This window comes from Giraffa tippelskirchi, chromosome 2 (genome assembly GCF_054371585.1).
Source record: "Giraffa tippelskirchi isolate mGirTip1 chromosome 2, T2T-mGirTip1v1.2.pri, whole genome shotgun sequence".
In the NCBI taxonomy this organism is placed as follows: domain Eukaryota; kingdom Metazoa; phylum Chordata; class Mammalia; order Artiodactyla; family Giraffidae; genus Giraffa; species Giraffa tippelskirchi.
Window position 1 is genome coordinate 175,574,902 of NC_137276.1, and position 24,635 is coordinate 175,599,536.

The window sequence follows — 24,635 nt, forward strand, 5'->3', positions numbered from 1 at the left end:
CACTGTTCCCCACATTTTCCCAAGCCACTTACCCACAGAAAAGCTTATCCTGACCATCTCACCCTGAACTGACATCTCTTCCCAAAGGCCTGTGTCTTACACCCTATCTCCTCACTACCTTTTAATGTAAATGTTGTCTCCCCACTTAACTGTGAGTTCTTATAGGGCTAAGACTCTGAAAGAGTCTGCATTTAGTCATCCTCCAATCTCTGCACAGAAGCGGTGCATGCGTGCTAAGTCGCTCAGACATGTTCAACTCTTTGGGACCCTATGGACTGTAGTGTGCCAGGCTCCTCTGTCCATGGGGATTCTCCAGGCAAGAATACTGGAGTGTGTTGCCATGCCCTCCTCCAGGGAATCTTCCCAACCCAGGGATTGAACTTGCATCTTCTACATCTCTTGTATTGGCAGGTGTACCATTAGCACCATCTGAGAAGCCCAATAGAAGCTGGTAGCATGCCTTATTCCTAAAATACCTCCAGTGTGTGAACGTTGATGAAAATGACAGTGACAAATGAAATGAGGTGTCTCTGCAGTCACCCCACCACCATCACCCACCACAAAGCCCTGGAGGTCTAAGCCCTGCCCAGTGCTTTCAGGGGGGATGCAGATCTCACCACAGGATCTGCTCCCACTTCCAGGTTCAAAACCAGGTCAGGTCTTTGTTCGGTTTTCTAACTTTGCATTTGTAATCAAACACAGGCTCCTCACTGGGGTCTGCACCATGGAACTGGAGGGACCGGTAGAGGAAACGCAGACACAGAGGAGGATGACATGCATTCACTCGACAGAACACACACGCACACACATGTACACACATACATACACACAGAGCCATGACGTGCAGATGCCAATACGTCCATCTGTGACAACAAAGACCAGACTGGGTCTCCCGGAGGATGCCCGGGCGCTAACCCGTCTCGGTGGGGAAGCTGAAGCTGGCCAGGCTTCTGTAGCTCAGGACGTTGAAGTACTCATGCGGCTCGGCCTCGGCGTGGTCCTCTCCGCCCCGGTCACCGCACAGCCCGGCATCCGCCTGCACACAGCTCCCGGGGGAGGACACGACGCTGGGCCTGCACGCCTCCGGTTCAGACGGCCTCCTCCCAAGGTCACCTTCCGTAGAACGGATTCTGAGAGATTTCTTCCCAAAACAAACAAACAAACAAACAAACAAAAAACCCCACAAAGTGAATATGTCGGGATATCATTCAAAAGTGACTCTCCAACGTGATCCAGTAATAATTATCTCTGCCTTTCTTACACACACACACACACACACACACACACACACACACACACACATTGTGTTCTTATCAACACCAGTTCCTTAACCCTTAATTTCTTGACCCCCTCGTACCCAGCTTTCTGCCCCAACCGCTCCACTGAAAGGCTCCAGGCTCCCCCACATTCTCCTTCCGGTTGGCTGAGCCGGGGAGGCGGCTTCCGGGCCCCTGTCTCACTGCTCCCTGGCTGCCTCTGATACTGCTGACCGCTTGCTTCCCTCTGAGATGTTCGCCTTCCCTGCTTTGCTGCTCCCATGGCATCACTCTCTCTTGCTTCTCCTCCTCCTGAGAAGTCTCCCACCTCCCTCCGTAGCTGAGCCTGCTCTTTTCTTTTCTCTCTCTCTCTTTTTTTTTTTGCTTACACCTCATCTCCCCAGATAAAGAAGTTCTTCCAGGCTTCCGCCTCTGGTCTGTCACACCCGTCATTCTCTCTTCCTCGGTATAGCAGCTCAGCAATTCATCCTTATGTACATCTACACCCACCCTTTGTCCTCTGAGGATCCCCACATCCCTATCCAAACTAGCCCAGGCTTCTGTCCTGAGCTCCAGACACAGAGGTCCAGCTGCTGACGGGGAGCCTCACCCCTCACCACTGGCAGGCAGCAAGCTGTCCTGATTTATGGTACCAGATGACCAGAAATCTGGAGGCTAATACTAAACTCCAATGGGCCGGGACTTCCCTGGAAGTCCAGTGGTTAAGATTCTTGTGCTTCCAAAGCAGGGGATGCTGATTTTCATCCCTGGATGGGGAATTAAGATCCTACATGCTGTGCAGTGTGGCCAAAACATAAATAAATAGGTAAATATCAGAGCTTGGGCTTCTCAGGTGGTTCAGTGGTAAAAGAACCTGCCTGCCAATGCAGGAGATGCGGGTTCTATCCCTAGGTCACAAAGATCCCCTGGAGGAGGAAATGGCAATACTCCAGTTTTCTTGCCTGAAAAATCCCATGGACAGAGGAAATTGGCAGGCTACAGTCCATAGGGTTACAAAGAGCCAGACACGAATGAGCACGCCCACAAATATCAGAGCCTAATAAATAACTTTTAAAAAATTCCAGTGGGCCATAAAAATCGCATCTGATTTTATTTCAAAGTAGCTCTGAAATTGAGCCCATCTTTTGCATCCACTTCCATGTCTCATCTCTCACCTGCAGTTTCAGACTCACCACTCTCTAGATTCCTTCTAACCTCTGCTCCAACTTCCACACAGCCACCATCCTTCAAAAATGGAAGTTGGATCCTGCCATGCTTCTGCCTGAAACTCATCCATGGCCCCCAGTGTCTATGGGCAGGTGCTTAACCACCTATAAATGCCACAGGTGGACTTCAAACCCCTTGAGCTGTATTAACAACGTTGGTAAAGTGCATTTTTCTGGGAAGAAAGTCCACAGTTTCACCATATGCCCCACAGGAGACTGTGAGTAATGCATCCCAAAATGCCTTTTGTGATCTGGTTATACTCACCTTTCCAGCTTCATTTCCTGCAGTGCTTCCCTAACCAACACCCCAAGTTCAAGTATAGGGCCTGGGTGCCAGAGAGGCACCATTTATTGAGAATCTTCTATGAGCACCAAGTGAGCTAGCTTCTTTATGTCATCTCAGCAACAACCTATTGAAGTTTCTACTTTTGAGTGAGCTGATAGGCTCAGACAGGTGAAATCTCAGTTCTGACTTGAGTTTGTCTGACTCTGGGCCATGCTCTTCTTAGCCAAACTGCCTCTCATCTTGCAGTTTCCAAATGCCATGCACTGCTTCCTGCCTCTCCAATCAGGTATATGTTACCCCTACTGTCCGTTCCCCACAGTTCCCTGAAAAGTTGTTTGCTCCTTCCTCCAGACTTGGCTGTACAGCACGCTGTTCAGGAAGACATCTTTGATCCTTCCAGCGGAGTTACATCCTTCCTGTGTGCTCCACTGTGGTCCTGGCTGTTCTCTGTTGTAACCTTCGATGCTGTCTGTAATTGTTTACCCTTCTGTCTCTTTAGACCCCAAACTGCGAGCTCTTCTGAGGGAAGGATCTGTGCTGTGTTCCTCTTGGTAACCTCAGAGCCCATAACATATGCTTATTGTATGTCTTAGGATTAAAACACACACACACACACACACACACACACACACACACACAATACTCTCTCTCTCTCTCCTTGTCCATGCCACTAGCCCCAAATCTAAATGAACAGGATTTTTCAAATCAAAATATGGACTCATGGTGGGACAGGTACATATGTACTTATGAGACAAGAGGATGGACAGTGAAACCTGTTTGGGAAAATCAAGTATGTGAAATCAGCCATCACATCCCCATGACAGTATCACAGGTAAGGGTCGTGCTTAGAGACAAAAAAAAGTCAAAGAACAGCAGGCACAAGCGGGGTGGCAGAAGAAATGCCTGATGGCATGCCATGAAAAGGTGACAGTCTCTCAGCTTTCACAGATGTTGCTCCAAAGCAGGTCACCCAGCCCCACCATAGATCCAAATGACAGAATTACAAAGAGCTGCACACAGGCTTGGAAAACAACAATGAACACAAACCACATTTCATTCTGTCCACCTCAGTGCTTCAAAAATAAGAAACAGCACCATCTTCATTGGCTAGTGTCAAGCTCAACAGGAGAAAAGTAAATGCAGAGAGGCTGAACGGGAGGGTGGGTTGCATGGCTGGGCACCTTGAACACATATCAAAAATTAGGAGCAGAGTCACACTGCTGGCCCTGAGGAGCTGGGTCCTACAGACTGTTTCAATCACTCCTTTTCAGTAGAAGTGGCTGCACCTTACTGTGGATGTGAAGAAAAGAGTGGTTATTGTAGGTCACGTGATGCTGTGCTTAAAAGGAATCCTATATCCTATAATGCAACTCCATCCATTTAAAAAAATACTGATACCCAGTTCTCAAAGGGCTGATTGTGACTTTTCCTGATGGTGTATGTATTATCCTTCCTATTCTTAGACTGCCTACCCTTGTCTTTAAGTCACAGGACTATTTTTGCTCCAAAAAATCCTCTGGGAAATGTAAATATGTCTGAGATGAGTCTCTCAGCTGGTCTGTTTTCATTCTGTCCTGTGTTGGGAACCCTACATAATCAGTGTAGAAAACAAGTCTGGGATTAATGCACTGATGTTGTTCTAAAGGACCAAAGGGAGCTATGGAGATTGCAGTATGGAGATTTGCAGGACATACACTGTCCTATTGAGGAGCGTGAGGACAGTTGGCAGTCACTGTCCTAGAGCTGGACACACCCATTTCTCCTTTCCCTTACAGAAGGTCCCCTGCGGGCACTTTTCCCAATGGTTGGTCATCAAATAACATTCATTCATTTAGTCCTCGTCAGTCTGTGCACTGTAACTATTGAGCACCAGGTATTATGAGGTGCTATAGTAAATAAATTTTATAATAATTATAAGAACCTAATAAAGAACAGTTACTAATCCAGATCAGGAAAACTGCCAGGTGCCTTACTTGAATTACTTGACTTGAGTTTTTCTACAACTCTAATAGGGCAATGCCATAATTATTATTCCCATTTTACAGATGAAGAAACTGAGGGTCAGCAAAGTCAGGTGGCCGAGCTACTCAAGTGCTAGGATCCAAAACCTAGGTCTGCCTGATCTCAAAGCCCAAACTCCTAAATAATGCAACCTACTGGTTCTTGGGGTCTGTAGGAAATGCAGCTGGTATTCTGCTCAGATCGCCTGCTCACTCGACCAGTGTTCCCACTCCCCAGACACTGCTACCATGGACCCATGTGGAATAGTAAGAAGCATATGTTGGTCTCTACCCCCAGTTCGTGTTAATATTTGGTCTTCATTAAATCCCAGTTCCTGACCCTAACATATCCCAAGTGATAGGAATGTCATACACAAGGCTCCTAAATCCCTTGGAATATTATGGATGACAGGAGTGTCTTTTGTTCCAACGAAGTGCCTTTCGGTGGGCCCTCACATGGAGGCTGGTCACCAGAATGACCAATCCATGAGGAGAAGCTCAGAATTTCTGGCCCTAACCCCTATTCTCCAGGGAGTGGAGGGGGCTGGACAATGAGTTAATAACCAATCATGCCTGTGTGATGAAGTCTCCATAAAAACCCCAAAAGTATGGGATTGGAGAGTTTCTGGGTTGCTGAATACATCCACACGCCTGGAGGGCAGTACACCCAGCTCCATGAGGACAGAAGCTCCTGTGCTTGGGACCTTTTGAGACCCCACCTCATGTATTTCCTTCATTTGGCTCTTCATCTGTATCCTTTATCAGATTCTTTATTGTATAATAAACTGGTGCATGTAAGTGTTCCCCTGAGTTCTGTGAGCCATCTTAGCAAATTATCAAATCCAAGGAGTGGACTGTGGGAACCTCAATTAACAACCAGTCGGGCTTCCCTGGTGGCTCAGATGGTAAAGAATCTGCCTGCAATGTGGAAGACCTCGGTTTGATTCCTGGGTGGGGAAGATCTTCTGGAGGAAGGCATGGAAACCCACTCCAGTATTCTTGCTGGAGAATCCCCATGGACAAGGAACATAGCAGGTTACAGTCCATGGAGTTGCACGGAGTCAGACGTGACTGAAGTGACTAAGCAGAAGCAGCAGTCAGAGGCACAGGTGACAACCTGGGACTTGCAACTGGCATCTGAAGTGAGGGCTGTCTTGGAGGACTGAGCCCCTAACTTCTGAGACCCAATGTTAACTACAAGTAGATAGTGTCAGAACTGGATTGCTTATAGGGCGTTCAGATAGTGTGGCAGAATTGGTCAGTGTGGGAACATCTGGTGGCAGAAGTGTTCTGTGCACTACTAAGAGTAGAGAAGAGGAAAGGACAGAGTTTTTCCCAATGGTGTTGGTGATTTATTCGCTAAGTCATGTCTGACTCTTGCAACCCCATGGACTGTAGCCTGCCAGGCTCCTCTGTCCATGGGATTCTCCAGGCAATAATACTGGAGTGGGTTGCCATTTCCTTCTCCAGGGGATCTTCATGACCGAGGAATCGAACCCAGGTCTCCTGCATTACAGGCATGTTCTTTACCGACTGAGCTCGAGAGAAGCCCATTTTTCCCAATATAACTTACTAAATCAGGAATTGGCAAACTAAGGCTCATGGGTCAAATCTGGGGCACCAGAGGCTTTTGCACTGCCCATGGGCTAAAAGTGGATTTTATATTTTTAAGTGGTTCAAAAAATTCAAAAGAATAATATTTTATTAAACATGAAAATTATATAAAATTTAAATTTCAGTGTTTATAAATAAAGATTTATTGACACATGGCCAACTCATTCATTTACATATTATCTGTGGTCCTTTCACAGTATGATAGCATTGTTGAATTGTTGCAGCAGACACTAGAAGGCCCACAAAAGCTAAAAGATCCTGGCCCTTTACAAAGAAACTTTGTAAATCTCTGTACTACATAATTTTGAAACTTCAACGGATGCTTATGTTTCTGGAGAAGATCCAGAGGACACCCTTTTCCTGAAGTGGAAAGGAATGTGCTAATGAAGAAATCACCAGCATCACTGAGGGGGTCAGAGGTAGCTCTCCTCTGTATGCTGGGGTTGAAGCAGGCGATGATGTGTAGATCTGGATCCCCAGCAGTGACAGGGATGAGGAGATCCCCAAATAACATAGGGACAGATGGAAGCACATAAGAAACAAAGTGGATGTAATTACTGCAATGGCAGCCAAGGAAGCCTGGCCTGCAGCGGTACTAAGATGGCTAATAAAGCCCAGTGGTCCCAGGAGAAATATAGATGGACAGCTGACAAGGGTATTGCTTAAATGTATAATCAAGAATTCAAGGATACTTGAAGAAGATTGAAGCGTGGAAAGTCAAGATCTATAATAGTAATGGTGTGGATACTGTCTGTTCACCCCTCAACGTCACTCTCCATCCTTCTGTGCCCTAAGGAGAGTGAACTACACATGTGTGCTGTGTTGTGCTTAGGCGCTCAGTCATATCCGACTCTTTGTGACCCCATGGACCGTAGCCCACTAGTCTCCCCTGCCCATGGGGATTCTCCAGGCAGGAATCCTGGAGGTATACATGGCAGGAATGCCATGCCCTCCTCCAGAGGATCTTCCCAACCCAGGGATCGAACCTAGGTCTCTCACATTGCGGATGGATTCATACTGATCCAGTGAGTTCTCTTGCTCTCTGGCTTGAGTCTGGGTCCAGTCAATGCAAAGCAACAGTAGGAGAATGGAGGGAAGGGGAGTGAGGTGAGGGTATATGTTCCCCAGCATTCTCTCTGCAGGGTGGACTTGGACTGGCTGTGATCTTCAATCAAAGATTATAGTAATTCTCCAGGTGGTCCCCTCCATACAACTCTCTCTTTCCAGGGCCTAGTAATCACCCTTCCTTCCAGGTTTCAGTAATCATTCCCTCCCCTTTCCCCTAAAGATCTCAGGGTGGTAACAATACATTCCTACACACCCCCTTATGCTTTCCCTCTAAGCTTTCCAATACTTTGTTAATCCCTTTATTAAACTGTCCTGCAGCAGCAGCAGCAGCAAACTACTCAGCTTAAGATACTGTTTCTCTGCTGGACCTTAAATACTACAAGGATAAAATGCATTTGAGCAATAACAGAAAGAAGACAGGAAGCCGTAGCCAAAGCATAGGAAAGGCAGAGGGGAACTGATTTAGACAGGAAGCAGCAAACATGTCAAAGAAGGGGGTGGTGAATAAAACACTTTAGAAGGGGAGCCACAGAATTTGATACCTACTGGACTCTCTCTTTTCACCTCTTCCCCTTTCCCTTATACAAACGTGTCTGGAATACTGGCCTGAAAATGAACCAGTCTTAATCATTAACAGGAAAATGTGTTCTGCTGCTTCTAGAGAACCTTCCATATTTCCATGTGCCAGAGCTGCAGAGCACTGGTGACAGCAGAGGACATCTGCTCACCAACTACCATAACAACTCCCTTTCAGCTCAGAGATCAATCGTTGTTCTCTTCACCTCTTTCCTCTAGTCAATCACTTTTCTTGCATTTATTTGCCCCTAGAGGTTTCATTTACTAAACCTATCTACTGTGATAGCTAAGACATAAATGAAAATATTATAAGTTACTAAGTCATTGATTTCTCCAATAACACTAGCCACATTTCAGCCACTGCTGGATCCCCAGCACTCTGTTCCATGACGCCTGCTGAACAACAAGGAATACGTGGCCACATCCTTACAAACCAAGTCAGTCAGCAATCTAAATGTTTGCCTCATAAACCTAGAAGTGAGGGTTTGAACCATAGGACAAGAAATTTTTGCAGGCGAGTTGGTAGACCAGGCAGTCATATGCTGGTATCAGACTTTATGTGACTTTCAACTATCACATGAGTTTTCCTACCATGTGGAAAATCTCTTTCACTTCCTCTGGACCAAATCTGCAAAGTCCAACAGGTGCCTGAAGCACTATTAGACCACTGACTGGGGGAGACCTGGGCAATTTGTCACTCAGAGGGGAATAAGACTGGTTCTGCTACCAAATTCCTTTCCCCATCCTCATTCAAATCTGTTCTCAGTAAAATAAAGTTAGGGTAAGTGCTCCTGGGATTTCTTCCCTTGCAGATCTGAATGAAGACAGAATGTGTGTCAAATGGAACATGTTCCTGTTACATCAATACCCTGGTATTGATGATAGGTTACAGAAAGTAAAGTGGGTTTATCTACATGAACTAAGAATTTAAGATGTAAGATATTAGACTGAAAATTCAAGATTAGTCAGTGGTGATAGGCATGAGTATGCACAAAAATGTAACTCCATAAGCAGAATTAATGGTAGGAAAATAAACACAAAGTCTAGACACTTATACAGTATTAAGGCTATTTTAAATGCAAATTATCATGAGGTCTAAGTGGAAAAACATTACAATAGCACTTTCTTATTAAGCAATTCTAGTTTGTGCAATTTCATCTCAACTCTGAGCCCTGGAGAGGGAAGCAGCTCTTGAAGATCTTCAGAGGAGTAGCAGGAGGAAAATAGTCAGATAGATGTCAAATAAGAAATAAGAGAAAATCAAAGGATGGTTCATTTCTGAGAGATGGAGAAAAGGAAAAAGAAGACAAGAACTCAAAATAAGCAAGACAGATGGAATCTGAGCCTAAGAACACACAGCTGTCTAAATCTCTCCCTCTGGGACTGGCAGTGGCCCAGCCAGATTCAGGCTAAATGGCTGGTGAGGAATCAGGTACAGCGGGGCTAGAACTCAAGTTGGGGGTCTTAACCCAATATATCCCAAGGTACAGAGTGGGTGGGCTAGCTAAATATGTTCTGCTTGTAGTTCAGCCTTTGAGGGATTTCTCTGGTGGTCCAGTGATTAAGAATCTGCCTCTCAATGCAGGGGATATGGATTCAATCCCTGGTTGGGGAACTAAGGTCCCACATGCCATGGGGCAGCTAAGTCTGTACACAGCAACTACTAAAGCCCACACACCTCAGCTAGAGGGAAGCCTGAGCACCACCCCAACGATAGATCCTGCAATGAAGACCCAACACAGCCAAATAAAATAACTATGAAAAAAAGAGACAGCCTCTGATTGCAGATAGGAAATGCAACGCCAGAAACAGGCGTTCTGCTTCTGGTGGAACGATGATTACCTATGTTGCTTTGAACCAAACTTTCCATTGAGAACAGCTAGAAAAGCTAAATAATATAAGTGTCTATTTGTAGTCATCAGAAATATATCAAATCAGTGAGAAATTTTGGCCTAGGGAGCAAAGTCTAGGAGTAGGAAGCCCAGAGATGAGATGAGCATTGAGGGAGATTTTCTTCTAGAGAAATTTCCTGAAAGTCATGGCCAAGAAGCAGATAAACTCTACAGAGTTTCTGGCTGGAGGGACAAAATTTGAGTTCAGAAATCACTTAGGAGGGAGACTTTGGCAAACACTACAGGCTTTAAGTTAGGATCCCAAAAGACTACCCTCTACAAGTAAGGAAGTAGCAAAGTTGGGTCCAGCTTTAAATTCTCTCACCACTGATTTAATTAAAGTGACAGGAATGCTAGTGCTTTCATACTAGTCATTTGACAGAAGCCAAAGGAATTCTCTCTAGAGGAAGATGATATTACCTAGAGCCTCAAATTATTGCCACAGGTCTTGAAGTAGAAAGTACAGCACTCAATGAAAAATAAACAGTCAAGAAGATAAGATAGGTCCAAGAAACAAGCAAAAAGAGAAAATATTAAAAGACCATAGAGAACTCAACTAATAGGATTATCAGGCACAGATTTCAAAATAACTATGATTAATATTTTCAAAGAATTAAAAACAAGATTGGGAATTTTGGCAGACTGTAAACTATTCAAACAAAGAATAAAATAGAAGTTGTGGATCTGAAAAATATGATAACGGAAATTAAAAACTTAGTGGATGGGTTTAACAGAAGATTAGATTCATCAAAGAAGATACTTAGTAAACTGGAAGGCACATCCAAAGAAAACATTTGATGAGACAAGTGGATGGAAAATTCCAAAAAGAGGGTAAGGGATGTGGGAAAAAGTGAAAATGTTGAAAATATCACCTGTGCTTAGAATTCCAGAAGGAAAGGAAAACAAGGACAGAGAATTAATATATGAGGAAATAACAGCCAAGAATGATACAAAACTGACAGAGGATATCAAGTAACAAATTCAAAAAGCACTCTGAACCTCAAACAAAAGAAATACATAGATGACTATATCCAATTATATCACCATATAATTGCTGAAAATCAAAAAGAAGGAAAAAATTTAAAGAACAAGAAAACAAAAACAAACACTGTCTTTCACAGAACAAAAATAAGACTCCTATGTAATTTCTCAACAGAAATATGGGAAGTCAGAGACAATGGGACAGTATTTTCCATGTATTGAAAGAAAATAACTGCCAACATAGAATTCTATACCCAGAAAAACAAATATATCACTTCTGAATTAAGGAAAATTAAGATATTTTCAGACAAACAAAAAGTGAGATAATTCATCACTAGCATGCCCACTCACAAGGAAATACTGAAGGATATTCTTTAGGCAGAAGGAAAACTATTCTAGTTGTAAGAAAGAACATTCATGAAGAAGTAAAGAGCAATAGAAAGGTAAATCTAAACAAACCGTGACTCATAAGACAATAATCATCTTCAGGCGGGTGGTTAAAATAGAGAACTAAAACCCATGACAGTAATAGCAATAAGTCGGGGCGGTAAGAAAAGAGTTAATGTGTTCTAAGGTTCTTGCAAAATCCAAGAGATGATAAAAGTACTAATACATATTAGACTTAATAAATCAGAGGTCTATTTTATAATCTCTAGAGTAATTACTAAAGAAAAGAAAAAGTGCATAACTACTAAATAGATGTTTTTAATAATAAAAATACTTAATTCAAAAGGCAGCAAGAAAAAGATTAGGGAAGAAAACAAGCAAAATAAACATGAAGAGAGTCAGGTGGTAGATGTAAACCCATATGTATCAGGAATAACAGCACCAGGTACCAGTCCAGAGAGCAAAGCAGGCTGTAGAGTTGTTAACTCAGTTGTTAACTGAGTACAGAGTTGGAGGGAAAGTAAGGCAGGCTGGGGAGGAGGATCTGGAATGAGGTGGAAAACAGTGTTAGAAATCACAGGCTTGTACTCCCCAAAATGTTTGTTTAATAACTTAAATTAAGGCAACCTTGAATGGCTTAAAAGACCCAAGAAGGCAGATAAAAAGGAGAGGGAACTCTTTCATTCATCCTAATCAGTAGCTTCCCAGGTGGCACTAGTGATAAAGAACCCACCTGCCAATGCAGGAGATGCAGGAGACTTGGGTTGAATCCCTGGGCCAGGAAGATCCCCTGGAAGAGGGCATGGCAACCCACTCCAGTATTTTTGCTGAGAGAATCCCATGGACAGAGGAGGATGGCAGCCTACAGTCCAAAGTGTTGGAAAGAGTCGGACACGACTAAAATGACTTAGCACGCACGCACACAACAGTAGCTGCCAGTTACCACACAAGGACATGAATATATGAAGAAAATATATTTCTTCATTGTTTACAAAGCTTCCACGTGTAATATGCTACCTGTTCATCACAATTCTGGGATATAGAGTAAGCAGAATCATAATCCCTATTTTACATATGAAGAAATGGAGACCCAGAAGATGAAACAACAACCCTATCATCACACACTCCATGCTGAGAATAGAAATTTCCAACTTCCCAGCCAATACTCTCTCAGCCACATGACCTCTTAAGCAAATGTAATGGAGGATTTATAACCTGCTGATCTTGCCATGAACCTTTTGCGCCTAAATTTTTGGAGTGTTGATTTTTCATCCTGCGTAAGTGCTAGGTAACCAGCACTAGTGACTGGCTATTAACATTTAAGGAGCTAATGTTCAAAAACCCCTGGCACAGAGCAGATACCCAAGATGCATCAAGTTCACAGTAGATAAATCAGACTCTCAGAGGAGTAGCTTAAGGGCCAAGCAGAAGCCAGGAATTGTAGGCAACAGCATGATGTGGAGGATACAAGTCCAAACTTTCAGGAGCTCCTAGACAAGGGAAAGGAACAGCAAAAGAGCTCAAACAATGCCACTGAAAGGCAGAGAAAGTACCATGGCAAGAGGCATAGACAGCAGTGTGTGTGGGGAATCACATCTAGACAGCAAGGGAGACAGGAAAGGACCAGGGATGGAATAGGATGGGTGGGATGGGTGGGATAGGATGGGATGCCCAGGACTGAGAGGCGCAGCCAGAGTCATTACCTTTCTGGCCAGCATGGCCACCACAATGACTGCTATGCAGATGACCACCAGCACTCCGGCCATGGCTCCAAGCAATGGGATCTGGAACCCAGCGCTGTACTCAGTCACTAGAGGGAAGACAAAACTAAGGTGAGCGGGTAGAGGCCAGAAGCAAAGGGCAACCATTATCCAGGGAAACCTCAGTGTCCAGGCACCAGGGGTGGGGATTGGCCAGGCTTTTCTCAAACCACAGGACTGGAGTCTTCAAACCCAGCTCTTTGGACAGCAGAGCATCTGCCCGGCCTATCACGAAATGAATAACTGATCCCTCCAGGGCTGTGCCTCACGCATTTGACACCACAGCAGACCATTTTTAACACTCCCTTCTTCTGTTCGACAAAATCACTTTCAGTAATAGTCACAAAGTGAAACAAGTAACATTCAGTAAAAAACAAGAAAGTGAATACTTTCTTTTTATTAAACTTTGTGTTTATAATCAATCTGCTATTTTGAAAAGTTTAATTAAAAAGTAAAATTAACATTAAAGTACAAAGAAGAAAAAAGGCATATAACTTTCACCTTAAGCCTATAACATATCTCAACTAGGCTGTGAGACCCCAGAGTGGGTAAGGCTCTGGAACTTTACCCTTTGCTGTTTTGCCACTACCTGGAACCTAGCAGACACCTGATAAATACTCGTGATACGAGTTAAAGCATGAACAGGAGAATCTGTATCAAGATGTAAAATATAAACAAGAAGGAGGAAGAGTCAGGGGGCTTGGAGAGATGATACTTCACCCGAGGAGGGTGTGAGGGAAAACAGGACAGCTGCCAGGCTGTGTGCTGGACTACAGGCATACAAGCTTCCAGGCTGCCCCCTCCCATCCCCACCTCCTTCCCAGGATCTCGGGCAGAATACAGGTGTCCAGGGAAGTCTTGGAAGGACTGGGCCCCCTTCCCTTTAACAGAGGACTCTAAATGCCAGGAAGGTGGTTAAGGCCCGCCTCACTTAGGATGGGGCAGCACGCATGGTACCTGCAAGGTACCATTTCCGGGAGGGGAGCCCAAATAGCCCAGCATGTTTTCCTCCTGCCCTGAGGACCCGGTCTCCTGCCTTGGCCCAGGTAGGCAAAGAGGAGAAAGCAAAGCTACAGAGAGCTGTCCATAGAACCAGAAAAGGATGGAGGCTGGAGAGGGTGCAAGGGCCTGGAGAGGGCCATCCACAGAACCAGCAAAGGACGGAGGTTCTTCCCCACACGATACTTGGGCCTATGTCGGGGCCACTCAGAAAGCAGAACTTGAGAAGAAAGTTTCAGGCCAACTTTTATCTCCTCAGTTTACACATACACAGTTTGCTAACTCATAAGACTTAAACTCCCACACCACTGATGGCAGCAGACAGCAGCTCTGAGGGTGCAGCTGAGTGGTTAAGAAAACCTGTATTAAAATCAGCTGTACCACACTGAGCAACGGCCAGGCTCAGCTTATTCCTCCACCAGTCAGCTTCTTCTTCCAGTCAGATGGGGATTGGGGGACCCTATTAATAGCTAACACTGACCTCATGCTTGCCACATTCCAGGTGCTATTCTAAGGGCATTTCCTTTTAGTCAGTAATCCAATCCCATGTTCACACCTCATAAGGTCTTACATCTTCTCCTCTTTCACAGTTGAGAAAAACGAGGCACAGAGAAGTCCAATAATCTTGTCTGCGGTCACAGCAACACTAGGATTTGGACCCAGGCCATCTGTGTCCATCATCACTTTTCTATCCTGTCCCACAGCCATTAGAACAGTCATTTCCCCCCTCCAAAGAACGGGTTTAAATGTTCAGGTGGATAATGAAGGCGAGAGCATTTTAGGAAACCATCAAGTACCACAAAAATGTAAATTATTGTACATTTACACTTAGCACACACTGAGCTCTAATCCTTTATAAATGGAGAGGCTAAATCTAATTGGCATGATCACTGCTAAAGTAGTTAATGTGATCCCTTCTCAAATGGGTTCTTCCCATGTGGTGCAGCGGTAACGAATCCACCTGCCAATGCAGGAGACACAGGAGACTCACGTTCAATCCCTGGGTTGGGAAGATGCCCTGGAGTAGGAAATGGCAAGCCACTCCAGTATTCTTGCCTAGGAAACCCCACGGACAGAGGAACCTAGTGGGCTACAGTCCATAGAGTTATAGAGTCGGACATGACTGAGCAACTGAGCGTGTACACGTTTCTCAAATGACCTGAACAACTAGTCTTCCTAACAAAATCACATAAGATGTGCTTTTACCCAAACAGTGGTTCTCAGTCATGGCTGACCATTCAAACCATCGAGAGTGCTTCTAGAATCTAACACACCCTGCTCTGTCCCTAGAGACTCTCACTGAACTGGTCTGGGATGGGGTGCCAGCTTTCATACCATTTGAAAGCTCCCAGGTGATGTGAATGTGAACCAGGGTTGGGAGATCCACAGCCACCTGGCCCCAGAGGGCATACCTGAGTGTCGTAGGACTTGCAGAAAGAGTGCCCCTTCGTAAATCCCGTCAGGGTAGGTGTGATAGACGCAGGTGTACTCTCCTGTGTCGTTACTGGTCAGCGACCGGAGGGTGAGGCCCAGACTAGAGTCCGGGACCACTCGCTCCTTGAAGGCAGGATTGATGTGCCACCCCAAGCTGGTATGATGAATGGCCACAACTTGGTCTTGCTGCTTCCAGTTGACTTGGGTCACTTTGGCAGCGGTGGAGGAGAGGTGACATTGTAAGGTGACAGAGCCACCTTCCTCTGCAGAAATGCTCCCCATTGTTACTATTCTGCCTGTCACAGCTCCTAAGGAAGGGGAAAGAAGTGTGCATTTTTAGCAGCTGGTCTTGAACCTTCCCATAGAAATTCCAACGAGTCTTTGAGGCCAAAATCGGTTTTCGGTGTTTTACTTGGTTTTTTTTAAGATTTTTTTTTTTTTTTTGATGTGTACCATTTTTAAAGTCTTTATTGAATCTGTTACAATATTGCTTCTGTTTTATGTTTCGATTTTTTGGCCACCAGGCATGTGGGATCTTAGCTCCCCATCTAGGGATTGAGCCCACACGCCCCTGCACAGGAAGGCGACGTCTTAACCACTGGATTGCCAGGGAAATACCAGAACTGGATTTTGGAATGACAGTCTCTCCAGTTCGTCCTGTCTTTCCCCCATAAAGACCATAATTCCTATACAATGTAGCTGCTTCACCCTCTCAGGACACTCTGCTGGAATATTATTTCTTGATGAGCTCACTGATTTTTTCCACATGCTTACGTTATCTCTCTCCTAGAATATAGGCCCTTGTCGGCCACTACTTCTGTTTCTGATTGTATCTTTCGGCAGCCTGTTCTGCGCTGGGCCCATTATCCTTTGAAATAAGACCTGGCTGTTTTGATTGACTGCCATTTGGGGGTGCCTGGAAATTTTTCAGAAAAGCCCCAAAATCTAAAGGAAAGGAAGCTTGGAGAGCAACTGTTTCTCCCAGGCAAAACCACACTCCTCAGCACTGAGCCCCCGCAGATGGTTCAGAAAACAACAGGGAAACAAAATTATAACAGTTTTTAAATATTTCTGCCCCCTCAGACACATTTGTTTATGATTTTTAATACAGAAGGAAATAGGTTTAACATAAATTCAATCTATAGCAGTAGAATGTCTGTAATCTGTGATGATGACGTTTTTGACCTACAAAAAGCATACTATGTTTTCCTAGAAGTTTCCTCAAGGACAGAAGAAAGGAGGATAGAGCAGGAGGGAACTTCTCCCGGCAAACCCATCATCCCTCATCCTTAGTCCCTCTCTCACCTCCTGCTTCTTTTTTTGGGTCAGCCAGGCAGGCACCCCACAAGCCCAAGTCCTTCATCTACCACCGAAAACAGAACTGGATCTCCTTCTCAGAGACAGCATTTTCTCCTACGAGGGGACACAGCACTCTGAAAACTGTATTTCCTTCCATCAGATGGATGAGGCCTTGGCTCTAGCCTCCCCTTCTCGCCCGCTCTCCCTCCCAGTCCAATCCTGGGCTAGACTTCAGATCTTACCTGAGGCGGGGAGGGGAGCCTGCCTCAGCCCCTGGGCCCAGATCAGGAGGAGACACCACTGCATGCTTCTGCCCAGGGGGCTGACAGGAAGCAGCTGTGGCCCCTTCTGCCACCGAAACTCGCTGACTGCTGATGGCAGGGTGAAACTGAGCCTCTGAGGAGAGAGGGTCTCGGAAAAACCAAGTTCAGCAAAAACAATGTCAAAGACAGATAAAGCTCACAACAAGAGCACAAACTGCACTGGGCAAGCCACAAGAAAAACCATGAAGGAAACACTTAAAAAATAAACAAAAATGCGGTTAGAGGTACACTGGTCTTTGGATTACTATTAGTCAACCTATAGTTTTCAAGTTCTGTCTCAATGTACTTTTTAAAAAAGAATCAGCCTTTATCTAACAAGCTCAAGAGCATCTGTGTAATGCCCAAGATCCCGGGGAACCTGTCCCTGATGGGGTTCACTGGGCTGCCCCGACTTCTTCCCACTGAAGACTGTGCAATGAGAAGAGAAACTTAAGTTTGTGCACTTAAAGGCCAGGAACTGCACTTGAAATCTAATGATTGCAGGAACCAGAGGCATTTACTTCAGAAACAAGACAAAAGTCTTGACCAAATAGAGCAGCTTTCGCTTGAGTGAGGGAAAGAATTAAGATTCCCTCTCCTTTAATCTTATTTCTTCGATCTTATTTATTTGGACTGAGATGTTGTTGAATTCGGGCTTAGTCTCTCTGACCCAGTAGAATCAGAGGAGACCAGAAGAGTGAGTTTTCTCATGAATGGTCACCCCACAACCATTGGGGATGCAGAGGGTGAGCCCCAGTGGCATGACACTGGATTGGGATTGGCTGACACTTGCCTGGAGCTCCCAGCTCATCATCATGCCCTGCGGTTGGCCCACCCTTCCTTCCTGCTTCCCTCCCCACCCAACACCCCCCTCCCCCGTCTCTCTGTTCATTCATGTGAAAGTCCCTGAGTGCCTGTGAAGCACCAGATTCAAGACTAGGCTCTGGAGATATGAGGGAGGGTAATCACAGTCCCCTGCTCTCAGACAGTCCACAGTCAAAGCTCGCTGTCTGGTGAAGCCACACTCTGGGGAGAGGAGGTGGAGGGTACATATTCACCTGCCTTTGGGGCTCGCCACTGCTGCCTTGGACATGCCCCATGGTTCATGTCCTAAAAGTCTGCTGCTCCCCCAGGGGGAGCATTGGAAGCCTGGTGCTCTGTCCCTCATTCCAGCCTGCACCCTGAGCATCCCACACTGCCCAGACTCCTGTCCTCCTTTTCTCCCACAGGATGCCCCATCTCAAACCAGTTTCCTCCCCTCCCTGGGTCCTGCCTACTCCCAAGTCTACAGCATGACCAACACACACCTCACCCCCCCCACCCCAGCCCCTTAGACAATACATGCCTCACCAACTACTTTCTGCTCACCCCGATTCAACCTGTCCTTCAAGGCTCATACCAACACATCTCCTCCACCACCTCTCCACAGTTACAGAGCTGCAGCTGAAGAAGCTAAGAGACCTAATGTCGGTGCAGAGGTTGAACCAGTGGGGCATTTCCAAAACTGGTTGCCAAGGCAGAAGAGCCAAGGGTGGGAGAGCAGCGAGCAGCTGATGGGAATAAAGCACAGAGAGAAGTGGACTCTGGCATTTGGACTATAAAAAAACTTAGATTGCTTCTACAGTGGGGGTTGGTAGAAGCCACAGAGGCAGGACCTGTCTTATATACAGCTGGCCTTCTGAAACTATGAGTTCAGCATGTGCAGATTCAACCAACCACAGAAAATATTTTTTAAAATTCTGGAAATTTCCAAAAAGCAAAACTTGAACTTGCCTTTCACTGGCAACTATTTGCATAGCATTTACATTGTATCTGTAACTAGTCACACAGTGTGCTTGCGTGCCAAGTCATTTCAGTCATGTCTGACTCTTTGCAACCCTGTGGACTGTAGCTCACCAAGCTCCTCTGTCCATGGGATTTTTCAGGCAAGAATACTGGGTTGCCCTACCTTCCTCCAGGGGATCTTCCCAACTCAGGGAGAGAAACTCTGTCTTTTGTGTCTCCATTGGTAGGCAGGTTCTTTACTACTAGCGCCACCTGGGAAGCCCCGTTCACATAGCGTTTACATGCTATTAGGTATTATAAGTAATCTAGAAATGGTATAAATTATATGGGAGGCTGTGCCTAGACTATATGCAAATACTATACCACTTTATGTAAGAGACGAGCACCTGCGTGGTTCCTGGGACCAACAACCCCCATGGATACTGAAAAATGACTATACAATGAGAAATCCAAAGAAACTTAGACTGGGTTAAAGAATTATTCTTTGAACAATCAGTCCAAAGAGGAACACAGGGAATTCTATTCTGATCAATGGTGCTCTCCAGAGACATTTGAAGGTGGTGACTAACACCCTATGGAATGAAAACTACCTGGGGCCAAAATTCACACTGGTTTGGTGATGTTGTGAAATTACTCAACCTCCTCAAGGTTCAGCTTCCTCATCTGTTAACAAAAACTAGTAATGTCCCCTCCTCACCCCCATTCATAGGGTCATTGTGAGGATTCAGTGAACTGATGTCTGGTAAGGTAGTCGGCACAGTGCTGAACACAGAAGAGATCACTATATCAATGATAGTATTGCTACAAACAGTAACTGAGGAAGTGAAAGGAAGATCAGAGAAGAATAGCCCTGTCTAAGTAGAGTATTTTGCCAGGAGTAAAACCCTAGTCTCTGGACTACAAAGTCAGTGTTCTACAAACCTCTTCATTCTGGCTTAGGCATCTGATATCAAATAAAAGGAGAAAATGTTACTGCAGAAAAGTAGCCACTGTACCAGTCAAACCCTGAGAAGGCCTTGGAGGAAGGTGAATGATGGAAGAGTCTCCCCAGGAAACCTTCCAAATTCCTCTGAAGCCTCTTCCTGGCACTACTCCTGGAAAGGTCACTGGCTGCAGCCAGAGCTGAGCACAACCACAAGGAGCAGGTCTGAACTAACAGCTCCCGAAGCCACCCTGAGCCTCTGGGGCCCATTGGCAGTCCCTGCAGCAAAGCATGAACCCCTGTGGTTGTGTGTGTGCTGAGTCGCTTCAGTCATGTCTGACTCTTTGCGACCCTATGGACTGTAGCCTGCCAGGCTCCTCTGTGGTTAGTTGGTTGGTAACTCACGTTTGCATTTAAAGCCCTAAAAGGAGCCACAGCACTCTTTTCCCCTGACTTCTGGGGTTGTGGGTTGGACAGGGTAGTTAGCCTTGAGGCAGTACGGTGGGTGGAGGTACTGGGGAAGGGACTCCATTTGCATGTAAAGGGGGAAGAAGCCCTGGCCTGGAAAGTAAAACTCTCCCCATGCCCTTCAAGTGCTTTCACAGCCCAGCCTTCCCTTTGCCCTACAAGCCTCCTCTGAGGCCACAGCCTACTTCCCAACTCCAGTTGGAAGCCCATGGCCTGGCAAGGGTCACAGCACTGGACCCACAGAGCTGAGAGTGGTCACACTTTCCACAAGGCCATGTCTCGTACATAGGAAACACAGCCTAGGGTTTTCTCGGGGCACAGGCCCGTCTCTCAGCTGTGTCTTTGAACTTCAGACTCTCCGAAGTCTTCCTTCCCGCTCAGAAGGGGTGCGGAAGCCTAGGGGATATCATGACTGTCTTCTCCCCACTCTCCCCAGCCTCATACCATGCGCAACATCCAGCAGCTGCAGAGGCGGGGGCCTCCCCAGCCAAGTGCTCCCACTCTCTGCCTCACAGGCTAGCGTCTCCTGCTGTGGGCTGTACTGTGGCTGGAGGGTCTGCAGAGAACTGAGAAAGCAGGGGACAGGAAACTGGGGAGATAAGGGGACACAGCCACCCCGGGTACCCAGAAGAGCCTGCCCTGCATCCCCCCCAGCCCCACCCACCCTTTGCCACTACGAAGTCATTTCACTCAACATGAAAGGAGTATCTCTGACCTCATGGTCTTTAATAATTCTGTGAGCCACGAGGTTTGCGGGCGGCAACCACCTCAGAGCAAATGCAAATAGGAGCAACTCGGGAGTGGGATTGCTGTTGTTTGTCCAAGCCCCCTTGGGTGAGGTGACCCTGAGGACCTCCCCAACAAAGGCTGCCAAGGAGGTTCATGGATTATGGGAAATTCCCTTTGCCTTCCCAGCTGTGAAAATAGGACAGAGACTCCCAGGAGAGGCTGGCATGCAATCAGAAGAAAAGTCTTGGGAGGAAGCAGCTGATCTTCTGTCCTCAATTTAGGCCTTTCCGGTAGCCTCTCTCACAGCCCTCCCACCCACTGACATCGCTCCCCTCCCATCCTCCCCCATCCTGGATGTGATTTTCTTATCAGTCATCCCCTAGCCCTGTCTCCCACGGGAAAGATGTCCTCTATCCCTGGAAACTTACTTCCTACTTCCTACTACCTGCATCCCTCAGCATCTAGGACAAGGAGGATTGCGATAGAAATACATGTCAATGTGTGGTTCAAAGAACATCTCAACAGTCAAACATCCTCACTCTACCATCAAAAGAATGCCAGACCAAGATGGTTTCACAGGGGGACTGTAACAAACCTGTAAAGAGAGGATAATTCCATTGCTACTTAAAATATACAGACATAAAACATAAAGGAACACTTCCAAATTTGTTTTATGAAGTGAATTTCAAGTTATTAAAAAATGATTAAGATTGCTCACAATAAAAGAAAATCAGATCCTAATCTCTTACCAATAGTGTGGGGGAAACTCTAAATAAAATATTGTCACACAGATGCCAATAGCAAATTAAAATACATAATCACCAGTTAGAGTTTATTGCAGGGTTAATAAACATGTACGTGAATCATACAAGGATGATTCAATACTAGGAAATCCTTTAATATTAATATTAAATACAAGATCTACAAGGAAAAACATATGGTCATTTCCTGACACTAAAAAGAAAATTCAATCCCTATGACTGGCTGGAAAAACAAACCAATCAGTAAAATAAAAATTAATTTTTTCTTAACATAATTACACACACACACACACCAGCCCCAGAGTCAACATCTCTTTTGAAGGGAACACACTAAAGGTGTTCCCAGTAAATTCAGAAATAAGACAAGAATACTCAATATTGCCACACCTAGTCAACAAGTTATCAGAAGTATTAGCAAATGCAATTAAAAGAAGCAGTTAGAGGAGTAAGAGTTAGAAATAAGGATATAAAACTATTTCTAGTTATGTTATCATAACAAGAGACTCAACGGGGGAAATATCACAAACAATAGAATTCTGTAAAATTGGCAAGATATAGCATTAATATAAATTAAAAAGTAGTCTTCCTATATACAATCATTAACTAGTTAGAAAATATTTTGGGAGAGAAATCTCACAATAACAGCAAAAATAAAACACTTAGAAATAAATTTAGCAAGAAGGGTGCAAAAGCCATACTAAAAATCTTTATTCCAATGTATCAGCTATCCAAATACATTTTTAAATGGAACCTTGTGTGTGCACGTGTGTTTAGTCGCTCAGTCGTATCCGACTCTTTACATGGACTGTAGCCTGCCAGGCTCCTCTGTCCTTGGGGATTCTCCAGGGAAGAATACAGGAAAGGGTTGCCATGCCCTTCTCCAGGGGATCTTCCCAACCCAGGGATCGAACCCAGGTCTCTCCCATTGCAGGCAGATTCTTTACTGTCTGAGCCACTAGGGAAACCCATGATACTGGAGCAGGTAGCCAATCCCTTCTCCAGGGGATCTTCCCCAGCCAGAAATCAACTGGGGTCTCCTGCATTGCAGGCTGATTTTTTACCAACTGAGCTCCCAGGGAAGCTCCAAATGAAACCATACAAATACTGAAAGAAAATATGGGTAAATTCCTTTAAAACCTAAAAGTTGAGAAAACTTTGTAAACTGTGATCAAAATCTGGGAATCAATAAAAACAACTGGTGAAGAATTTGACTACATAAAGATTTTTTTAAAGAGTCTTTTGCATTTAAAAAATTATAAAGGTCAAAAGACAACTGACAAACTAGAAAAGAATATTGGAACTTATTTCACAACCAAATGATTCATTTCCTTAACATAAAGCATTTCTAGAAATCAATACGAAAAAGACCAAAATTCATGAACTGAAAGTTCTTAGAAAAAGAAATACAATATCCCTTAAACATTTGAAAAGTTCACTCTACTCAATAAGGAGAGAGTTACATTAAGACTATACCGTGATACCATTTCTACCCCACTAAATTGGCAAAAAATCAAAATTTTAACAATATATTGGTAAGGCTGTGGGAAAACAAATAATGTCATATATTATCGTTAGGAATAAAAAGATCATACAACTCCTTTGCAGGAGAATTGGTCCATAGCTATCAAGATCACACCACTGTTTACCCTTTGGCCCAGGAATTCCACTTCTAGAAATGTATTCTGAAGACCTAATTGCCTAAATAGGAACTGACATGTGCACAATGTTATTAATCGAGGCATAATTCACTAGCAAAAACAAACAAACAAAAACATGTAACAATCCAAACATCCATCAGTAGTTTCCTGGATTAATAAACTGATACCCAAGTCCCTTGTCAAATAAATTATGGTATGCCTCACAATGGAGAACTGGGCAACCATAGAAAGAATAAGTACAATCTCAATGTATGGATATGGAGTGATCACGAGCAGACTTTGTTAAGTGAGAAAGTGTGGAGTCAGTGTGTTAGTGTGCAGCCTTTGTGGAATCGGGCAAAGGAAGCAAGAAGATGAGTAAAAATTTGCCTATATCTTTAATAAGAAACACTAAGAATTGATCAAAATTGATTTTAAAACTTGGTTACCATTAGGTGGTTGGAGAAGGTACAGGAAGGGGGGGAATTGGAATGGAAAAGAAACTTCTTGGAATATAGCTTTGAACTTCTAAGACATATGAGTGCTTTACATATTCAAAGGATTCATATTATATAAAAATTAAAAAGAAAAAATCCCTAAAAATCAAAGGAAAAAAAAGAAACAAATTAATCTAATCAAATTTAAAATGAATAACATAATCACACAGAAAAAATAATCAACCCTGTTTATTTTTTTAATTAGTTTATTTATCTATTTTTTAACTTTACAATACTGTATTTGTTTTGCCATACATTGACATGAATCCACCATGGGTGTACATGTTTTCCCCTTCCAGAACCCCCCTCCCACCTCCCTCCCCATCCCATCCCTCCGGGTCATCCCGGTGCACCAGCCCCGAGCACCCTGTATCATGCATCGAATCTGGACTGGCGATTCTTTTCACATATGATAATTTACATGCTTCAATGCCATTCTCCCATATCATCCCGCCCTCACCCTCTCCCATAGAGTCCATAATACTGTTCTATTTATCTGTGTCTCTTTTGATGTCTCACATACAGGGTTATCTTTACCAATTAACTAAATACCATATATATGTGTTAGTATACTGTATTGGTGTTTTTTTTTCTGGCTTACTTCACTCTGTATAATAGGCTCCAGTTTCATCCACCTCATTAAAACTGATTCGAATGTATTCTTTTTCATTTTTTAAAACAAACTTAGCGCTTTATATCTACTCACTGAAATATATTCTAGGATAAAAACATAGTATTATAGTCCTACCATTGTAT

The 24,635-nt window shown here is 44.5% G+C and overlaps 1 protein-coding gene across 1 annotated transcript; it reads right to left on the minus strand.

Annotated features, from left to right (window-relative positions):
* Positions 1–910: 910 nt before the first annotated feature.
* On the minus strand, positions 911–17,285 carry TIGIT (T cell immunoreceptor with Ig and ITIM domains). The gene is given in 5 exon segments (XM_081572073.1): positions 911–1,141; positions 9,149–9,151; positions 12,990–13,096; positions 15,458–15,787; positions 17,021–17,285. Coding segments are annotated over 5 exon segments (936 nt in total).
* Positions 17,286–24,635: the final 7,350 nt, after the last annotated feature.